This window comes from Rhododendron vialii, chromosome 2a (assembly GCF_030253575.1).
Source record: "Rhododendron vialii isolate Sample 1 chromosome 2a, ASM3025357v1".
In the NCBI taxonomy this organism is placed as follows: domain Eukaryota; kingdom Viridiplantae; phylum Streptophyta; class Magnoliopsida; order Ericales; family Ericaceae; genus Rhododendron; species Rhododendron vialii.
This window is the reverse complement of record NC_080558.1, coordinates 16657112-16666895: the sequence shown is the minus strand read 5'-3', so window position 1 is coordinate 16666895 and position 9784 is coordinate 16657112. Positions and strand designations below refer to the sequence as shown.

General features: G+C 45.1%; 1 protein-coding gene across 1 annotated transcript; it reads right to left on the bottom strand.

The window, feature by feature from the left end:
• Positions 1-3729: 3729 nt before the first annotated feature.
• LOC131317227 (uncharacterized) lies at positions 3730-5680 on the bottom strand. The gene is made up of 5 exons (XM_058346793.1): positions 5497-5680; positions 5164-5412; positions 4963-5050; positions 4510-4882; positions 3730-4395 (listed from the first exon to the last, which is right to left on the bottom strand). Exons 1-5 carry the CDS (start codon positions 5678-5680, stop codon positions 3730-3732), a joined length of 1560 nt encoding a protein of 519 aa, XP_058202776.1.
• Positions 5681-9784: the final 4104 nt, after the last annotated feature.

The following is a 9784-nucleotide window of genomic DNA, read 5'->3' as shown; positions in this document are numbered from 1 at the left end:
TAGCCTAAGAATTTTTCAAAAGTTCAAATGTTTACACTTAAAAAGCTAATCAGGCCGTATTTAGGCCTAACAACTTTTTAAGTTCCGAAGCACGTCTATTAATTGGGTTTGAATTCTCCATTTTAAATCTCAACAGTTTCCGAGATAAACAACCCCTTAAGGAGTTCTGTTGACAGGAACAACTATCACCATTTTAGGCCTGAGGGACACGTGTCATCACCCCAGGCCGTGCATTGGCTGCCATGCAGCTTTTCAAATCGTCAGGACTCTTTGCGTCAATCAAGAGTCCAACCCTTGAGTTGCTTCTTCAATCTCGATCAAAGAGATAGAGATAGAAAGGAAAATACAATGGCATCAATTGTGCCGCCATCCACAAAGCTCCATTCTTTCTTTTCATTCTCTCTCTACATCTTCTCTGCTTCCTCTCCTCTTGCACGAACGAAGTCCAGAAAAAAGCCCTAAACCGCCATTCTTTCACTCGAGCCTTCTGATCTGCACTAGAGATGGCGACCCACAAAGCTAATGCTCCTCCTCCAAATCCCAACAGTTTCGCCATCCAAATCCGCAAGATTATTGACGAAGAGCACATAGCGATTACCAACGACGTCCTGGTCATTGCAAACGCTGATCGAGTTGGGTTGGGGCCTGCGTTTCAATTAGGGTTTCCCTCCCAACTTGCCCCGATGTACCCATTGGCTGAGGAAGTCCTTCCCTTTGAATCTCCGTCCCTTGACTGGAATCGTTTCAACTCTGATATTCCCAATCGCCTTTGGCACAGACCTGACGCCAAGTACGTAGAGTGGCTTGATCGAATGCTTGAGGCCAAGGGTGATCTGTGGAAGCAAATAGGGATCCAAGACGCCATTCTACTCAGTCGATCACTTATTGATATGGACAAAAATCTCTTCCTGGCTGCTTCTCAATTCTGGTCAGTTACCACAAACTCATTCCATTTTAAGGTAGGCCTCATGAGCCCCACCCTTCAGGACTTGGCTTTCCTGACAGGCCTCCGTCCCCATGGGATAGAGGCCAATTACTTTCTGTCATAAAAAATTTCTTACTTTGAGTATAAAGAACCATTGTCTTTTGCCCCTTTCATTAACCATTATGCCAAAAAGGGACCTGTTGAGGATAATGAACACGTGGCCTTCCTCCTGTATTGGTTAAACAAATTTATCTTCTGTGTTTCTGTGAATAGGGTCACCAAGGATTTTATAGACTTGGCCTGTGCCCTAGCTTCTGGGCAGAAGCTGGCATTAGGCCCCTTGGTTTTAGCCCATCTTTACCGTGGTATGAAGGAACTAATGAGCAACAAGTTTATCTTTGCTCCTGGACCCCTGTGGGTCATGACCCTATGGTTATGGTCTTATTTCCCTAAACTTGGCCCACCCATGGTAAAAAAGACAGAACACACCTGCTACGGCCTCCATTATACTGATGCTCGCGGCCCTAGATAGGCTTTCGGGACCTACTTCAAATTCTTCTACCATGAACTCACTGGGATGGGGAAGAACTGGCTGCCCTTTGTCAGGGACACGGTGCCCTGGTGGCTGAAACAAGAAGCCTCAAATTCGGGTGATGACTTTGATGACCATTTCAAGATCTGGAGCAGCTTTTTGATTTCCATGGACCTCATGTATGGCATGGCCTATACTCCTACCAATTACAAGTGTGGAGTTGAATACTATAATGCAGCCCAATTTGCTAGACAGTTCGGCCTTTGTCAACTCACTCCATTGCCTCCATACCAGTCCTTGAATGAGGATTTCACTGACAGGCTGGTGGTCCAACCAAAAGACCTAGAAAGGGTCAGGAACACTCTCCCTGAGCTTAGGAAGGCCTTTGCCCTTCATTGCTATGCTGAACGCACTGACAAAGGAGCCAAATTTGATAGTTGGTGGGGAGGTTACACAAGAATGCATTTCATCAAATCCTACCTGGAGGTCTTAACCACACTTCTGCCGCAATCTGCTGGAGTTCCTGAGCCTGGCTTCACCATGCCCTTGCAACAGATCAGTCCTTCACCATCCTTGACCATGAAAAGAAAAGGTAAGACCCACACCTTTGCTGTTGCAAACATCTTGGACTCTATCAATATTTGGGCTAATCTCTTCCTTGTCTCCAGGTCTAGAGAGTATTCTCGATGAGACCCCTGCTGAAACTGCCCCACAGAAGCCCAAAAGGACTAAGATGCTCGCACACAAGCAGGCGCCAGAGGTAAAACTCCTTTAGCATCCTTCCATCCCTTCCGTACATTACTTATGCCTTAAATCTCCTCACAGGCCTCTCAGACCACCGTGGCTGGTAGAACAAGGAGTAGTGCCAAAAATAGTTCTCCTGAGTCTGACCCTTTGGAGAAGGTTTGTACTCTTCTTGGCCTTGCCCTTGGCCTCATTGAAACCTTTTGCTAAATCCCCTTCCTCTTGACAGGCCACCTCCAAGGTCAAGGAAGGACAAGCTGATTCTGCTCCAACCAAGAAGAGGTTGAGGAAGAAAAAACCTACTCCAATTGACTCTGAAAATACCGTGTCTGCCACAGAAGGCAATCCCATCGTAAGGATGTATTATGACATGTCCTCTTCAGCATTTATGGCCCCTTACTATCATCTAATCCCTCTTGTTTTTAACCCCAAGGAACTTGACGATTACTTTGAAGAAGAGACAGAGATAGAAGAGAAAGGGCTAGGTATGCCTCACCAGGAACCTCAACACGAAGCATCCTCCAGAACTCCAGAGAAGCCCAGCTCTCTGGCAACCAAACATATTCCCTCGACTGATCATCCTGTTGAACCTGAACTTGTCATCGTAACAGAGGAAGAAGAAGAAGAAGATCTGGACACTTTGTTTCAGTCTGCTCAGGACTTGCTGAAGGCGGCCAATTCTGGCACCTCAGGCAGTGGTCTTGGATCAACTTCCCAATCTCAATTTACACCAGATGAAATTGCTGAGGCCAAGACAGCTCTTAGGATGGCCCTTCTGCAGAACTTCAAGGCTATTGTCCATCTAGCTCGAGCCTCGAATATAAAGAAGGCCATGGAGGTGCTGGTGAAGTCCCAGGCCTTGGGTATAGAGGAGACCTCCCTTTAGTATTTCCAGAAAGAATTTCCTACCATGATCAAATCTCATGATTCTTCCACCCACGAGCTTAACAAGGTTAATGCCAAGTTGGCATAGTTGGATCTGGTTGATATGGAGCTTACCAAATTCAGTTCTGAATGGAATCAGCTCAAGGAAGATATCAAGGTCAACGAAGCAAACATCACTGCCACCTCCGATGAAATTCAAGATCTCAAAACCCAATTGGCACTAGCTGAAGGCCGACTGGAAAACTTTCGGAAGGAATCCAAAATCCTGGCCCAACATCATGAAAAATTAAAGGCTGGATCAAAAAGCCAGAAAATGAAGCTGAATCTTCTAGTTGAAGAAGTCCCAGGCCTTCGTGGGCAGCGGGATACGCTAGAAGCTCGGCTTGCCAACCTTGACACCTCGTGGGCAAACCTCAAAAGCAGTCTTGAAGGCCTTCTGTAGGTCTTGACCTCAAAAACTTTCACTTTTGAACTTTGGTTTGTAATAATTAGTTAATCTGCTGCTTGCCTGGCCTGGAACTTTCCTTTAATTGGCCAAGGCAATGGTTTGGTTTTTGATGATAGGCGGCCTGAACTTGAGGCCTTTTTGAATTTTGCATAGTAAGTACTACGGCCTCTGTTCAGGCCTTGCCATGAAATTTCTTTATGGTTTGGTAGATTGAATTTCTCCAAAGTCTCTCATCTCCCACATAGTAGGATAGTGATGCTTTAGGTACTTTCCATTTGTTAAATGCTTAAATAAACCACCATTTAGGTCCATAAGAAGATAAACATTACCTCTAAGGACTTGAGCAATTTGGTACGGTCCTTCCCAGGTTGGAGACCACTTGTCATATCTTGGATTCTTTTCCCCTAAGGGGAAGACTGCCTTCCAAACCAAGTCATCCTCAGTAAAGCTCTTTTTCCTTACACGTTTGTCATATGATCTAGTGACTCTTCTTTTCTGAACCAACATATGATCGAGAGCTGCAAGCCTAACCTCGTCCAAGTCCTCAAGCTCCATCAGCATGGCCTGAGTATAGTATGCAGGAGTGAGGCCATTTTGATATGCTATTCTTGCTGACTTTGCTGCTACTTCCATTGGTAGGACTAGATCATGCCCATATACCAACATATAAGGAGTTATATTGGTGGCTTCCTTCTTTGAGGTTCTGTAGGCCCATAAGGCCTCAGAAAGCAATTCGTGCCAGGCCTTTGGATTATCTTCTACCATTTTCTCGATAATATTGACAAGAGTCCTGTTGGTGGATTCAGCTTGGCCATTTCCTTGTGCGTAATAAGGAGTAGAATTGGAGATAATAATATTTTGCTGTGCAGCAAAGTTAACCACTTATTCTCCCATAAATATCGTACCCCTATCTACAACCAAGTGTTCAGGCAATCCAAACCTATGGATGATTCTTTCCTTGATCACCTTGATTACCTCTTGTTGATCTATAGACTTTAATGGCACCGCTTCTGCCCACTTGGTGAAGTAATCCGTGGCCACCAAGATGTAAGTATGATTTCCTGAAGAGGGCGGATAAATTTTCCCAATTACGTCAAGGGCCCAACCTCTAAATGGCCAAGGTTTGACCACAGCATGATAATCAGCTGCAGGAACACACTGAATTGGGCCATGGGCTTGGCAAGGTTGACATCCTTTAGCAAAACGAATACAATCCTCTAAGATGGTTGGCCAATAGTATCCATACCTTCTGATTAGCCATCTCATCTTTTTTCCAGATTGATGGGCGCCACAGATTCCTTCATGGACTTCACTCATGACCCTCATGGCCTCGGGGTGCCCTAAACACCTTAAAAGTAAATCATCCTCAAAGCTTTTCTTGTATAATTCATCGCCCACGAGGATATAGCTCATAGCCCTTCTCCTTACCTTCTAGAAGTTCTGTGATGAGGCCTCTTTAGGAAGGAAATAATAGGTGTATGCCAATCGTTTTCTGGTTCATTATCTGATTCTTCACCTGTGAAGTCAGAAGTAAACACCTCCAGTCCTAGACCTCTCCTTCAACAGAAGGTAACAACCTCTTTTGGACTGTGATGATCTTGTGGATTGTTTTTAGAGCTAGCTTCAGACCTGTAGAGGCCAGAGCCAAGCTGTTGGCTTCAGTGTTCATACTCCTTGAGACGTGTTTGACCGTGACATTATCAAAATCTTGGATTAATTGCACTGCTGCCATATAATAAGGAGCCAAGTCCTCACTATAACATTTGAACGCTCCAGCCAAGTGATTGATTACGAGGTTTGAATCCCCAATAATCTTTACTTCTCTGGCCTCTAGATCTCTTAGGATCTCAAGGCCTATAACAACTGCTTCGTATTCAGCTTGGTTATTTGTACATGGGAAATCAAATTGAAAGGACAATTCAGTCCTCAGGCCTTGAGGAGAAATAATAATTACTCCACAACCTGAGGCTTGCTGAGTCATTGATTCGTCAAAGAGCAGTGTCCAAGGAGTAAGTGATATCTCAAGAGCGTTCAGACTTAACTCAGACTCATCGCCGATATCCACGCATGGATGATCAGCAAGAAAATCTGCTAAGGCCTGACCCTTTACAGCCTTTTGAGGAACGTATTGAAAACTAAACTCCATTAGAGCTAAAGACCATTTGCCGATTCGGCCTCTCATGATTGGCCGAGAAAGCAAGTATTTAACTAGGTCTGTTTTACTCATAATGTAAACCAAAACAGGAAGCATGTAGTGCCTCAATTTTATTGCTAAAAAGTACAAGGCAAGACAAATCTTTTCAATAGGAGTGTATCTCCTTTCATAAGGAGTCAGCAACCTACTCAATTAATAAACTGCCTGTTCCTTTCCTTGAGCGTTATCTTGAGCCAAGAGACCTCCAATAGAGCCCTCAGCTGTTGAGATGTAGAGCTTCAACGACCTGTTCTTGATGGGAGGCATAAGGACTGGAGCTGTTGCTAAATAGCCTTTAGTCTCATCAAAGGCCTTTTGATGGTTTGCCTCCCAAACAAAAGCGTCATGGTCCTTCAGCTTCAAGAGAGAAGAAAAGACCTGAACCCTTCCAGCTAGGTTTGAGATAAACCTTCTCAAGAAGTTGAACGAACCCAAAAGCTTCTGTAACTCCTTCTTGGTGGTAGGAGGCTTCGCTTCCATGATTGCTTTAGCCTTGTTCTTGTCCACTTCAATTCCTCTGTTGTGGACTAGGAATCCAAGGAACTTGCCTGCGGAGACTCCGAAGGCACATTTCAAGGGGTTTACTTTCAAATCAAACTGTTGCATTCTCAAGAAAAGACTTCCTCAAGTGTTCCAAATGTTCATCATAGGACTGAGACTTGACCACAATATCATCAATGTAGATCTCCATGAAATGGCCAGTGAAATCGTGAAATATGGCATTCATTGCTCGCTGGAATGAAGCACTAGCATTCTTTAGGCCGAAGGGCATTACGACCCACTCAAAGGTTCTTAGGGCTCCAGGACACCTAAAAGCGATCTTAGCCATATCGGCCTCGTCGATAAAGATCTGATTATAACCAGAATGCCCATCCATGAAGGACAAGACCTTGTGACCAGATGCTCCATCTACCAACTGATCTACGACTGGCATTGGATACTCGTCCTTTGGGGAAGCCAAGTTCAAGTTTCTAAAGTCTACACACACTCTGACCTTGCCATTCTTCTTAAGGATTGGCACAATATTAGAGAGCCAAGTAACATACCTGGCTGTGCGTATAAACCCAGCATTGAAAAGACGTTTGATCTCATCTTTGACCTGTAAGTAAACCTCATTGGACATCCTCCTTGGCGGTTGTTTGAAAGGTCTGAATTCTGGTTGTATAGGTAACTTGTGCTCCATTAAGTCTCTGGACAGACCTGGCAGCTCTTCGTAAGTCCAAGCAAAACAGGACTTGAATTCCCTTAAGAGCTGGATGAACTTTTCCTTCACGTCCTCTGGCAGAAGTTGACTAATATATACAGGTTTGGGATTCTCTGAATCTCCCAAATTAACTTCTTCTAAAGGATCTCGCACGTCAGCCTTTAAATCATCCAACTTGGCTGGGGCTGCTTCAAGGTCTTCCAGGCGGATTTCATCAAGATCTTCAACCAGGTTTTCGTCTTCGTTGATTACTTTGGCCGCATAGGCCGAAAAATCTTCCTCAGACTCTTGACTTCCCGTCAGCCTCTTCTCTAGTGAATAGGCTTCAAACTTTGACAATGTGGTCCAAAGGGCCACATGTTTCTCTGATTCTGAAGGGCTTACTGACATTGAGAAGGGTATTTGGATGAAGCTATAATCGGCCTACTTGACTCCGTAATCATTGGACCGATTAATTCTTGAAAAAGTGCCTTCACTTCTTCAGCTGACTTCTTGTTATGAATGGGGGCTATTCTGTGGCGGCCATACTTGTCAAGGCCTGCCACCTTCATTGGACCAACCCCTTCATCATATAGGTGGGCCTCAGCATGGTTAGTAAAGGCCTGGAATGGTCTACGGTCAGCCCATATCACCTCCACGTCGTCTTGATTCCAAAAAATAAGACATTGGTGAAGGGTTGAGGGGACCGCTAGACAGGAGTGAATCCAATCTCTCCTCAGTAGAACATTGAAGGAAGAGTGTGAATTGATAACAAAAAAAGGTGTTGTTAAGGTCTTGGACCCTATCGTTAAATTCATGATCAAAATACCTTGGCATGCTGTCTCCTGTGGCGTTGCATGAAACCAGGTCTTGATCAGTCTTCCTGAGCCTCTGCATCATGGCCTTAAGAATGAGATTGTCTGCTGAACCATTGTCTACCAGGATACGGTTCACTGGCATCCCATCAAGGCAACCAGCAATGTACAAGGGCTTGATGTGTTTGTTCATCGTAGGACTCGGCTTCTCAAAGATTACGCTAGCCGCACGATCTTCATTCTTCTCTTCGGTCTCGTCCTTCAGCACGATCACTGAAGGCCCATTCAGTCCTACAAAGAAGGACTCATTTAAGATCTCCGCTGTCTGCCCCATCTCTACAACATCTCCCTCAATGGCTATTGGAGTGTTGTCCTTGGCTTCTAGATCTGCTGGTAAGAACACGACCATGTTGCATTGCATGTTATGACCCTGTCCTGGCACAAACACCTTAGCCTGTGGATTCAACTTTGACTTGCCCCCCGAGTCTGGCTTTCTGGGTTCAAGGGCTGTCCTTTGGAGCAAAGAGACTTGTCTTGGTGGAGGCTGAATCCTAGCCTCCTTGAGAGTTCTTTCCAAGAGAGGTTATTTCTTGGGTACCGTTGCCTGCTTTGGAGGTGGTTTGGTAACAGCCTCTTTGTACGTCTTCTTGAACGAAACTTGCTTCTGGGGTAAAGTCCTTGGAGGAGGCTCAATGGTAGCCTCTTCCATAGTCCTTTCCAAAGGCTTGTATACTCTTTTAACCTTAGGTTTTTCGACCATAGGCTCTTCCACCGGGATCTCCATCTTCATCTTCTCTTTGGGATCATCTCCATTCATGAGGTCATCTTCATTCATGGGATCGTCAAGTAGGTCTGCTTCTTCTTCAGCCCTTCTTGCTACCTGCCTAAATCGTTGGCGGCGCCTCTTTTGAGATTTGGACAAAGGTGGAGGTTTAGAGGGAAACTTTGGATGTTCAACCCTATGCCCACTCATCTGGAAGAGTAACTGGAGGTTTCACAACCCTTGATTTATCCCTGGAAGGAGCAGATATCCCCAAGTTGACGAGCTCATCTTCAATTTCAACTAACCTTGGCTGAATTCGGTGGAACACAGATTCGCGTACAACCCTTCTCCCTTTAGACCTGCGTGGCTCCTTAAGACTTGGCTCAGCCCTTCCCATAATAATGCTTTTTAGGACTGGCTTGCTAAGACTGGCATGATGTCCACACTCTGTACACACCATGGAACAAGTTGGTTTCTCTGGTTTCTTCACTCCCGAAGGTCTGGACCACCAAGAGTTCAGTTTTTCGAACCTTCTAACCCGCTCAGTCCTGACATCACCCTCATCATAATAAGGATCCCAGTACCTGCCTGGGCTGGACTTGTAGACTGCTCTGGAAGGAGCTCTCAAACTTATCTTCTGCCTAGAAATAGTGCTAGGCATGTCCCTCATGTTGACGGAGACCATATTTGTACTCAGCCCTGAAGGAAAGGGATTGCCATCCACCCCCATGGGCTGCTTGTCTTTCTCCGTGAATTTGAACTCTCCCCGTTCAATTTTGTCCTGGATATCATTTCTAAATACTATGCAATTATTAGTAGTATGACTCCAAGAATTGTGATACTTACAATACTCTTTGCCCTTCAGTTCTTCCGAAGTTGGAATCTTGTGACCAAAGGGCAATTTGAGCAGCTTGTCGGCCAGGAGTTGATCAAAGATAACTTCAACCCTACCCACGTCAAATGTATAGGTCCTGGTTGACTTATTGAAAGCGCTCTGGGCTAATTGCTTTGTGGGCTCCATCTTGACAAATGCCTTGTAAACGTATGGCTTTTTGTTGATAATTTCAGCCACTGCCACGTCTGGGTCTGCCTCTGCTTCCATTGCAGCAACCTCGTAATTAGGGTCATGGTAATACGTCCCTTTGGATGCCGTCTTCCTGTCCTGCTCTTCCGCCAAGAACTTTTCATAATGAGAAGCCTTAGAAGATAATTTGAACAGGTCTCTGAACTCCGTTCCGTAAAACTTCTTCTTCATTTCGAAGCCCAGGCCGTTTAATGCTATACGCACGTATTCA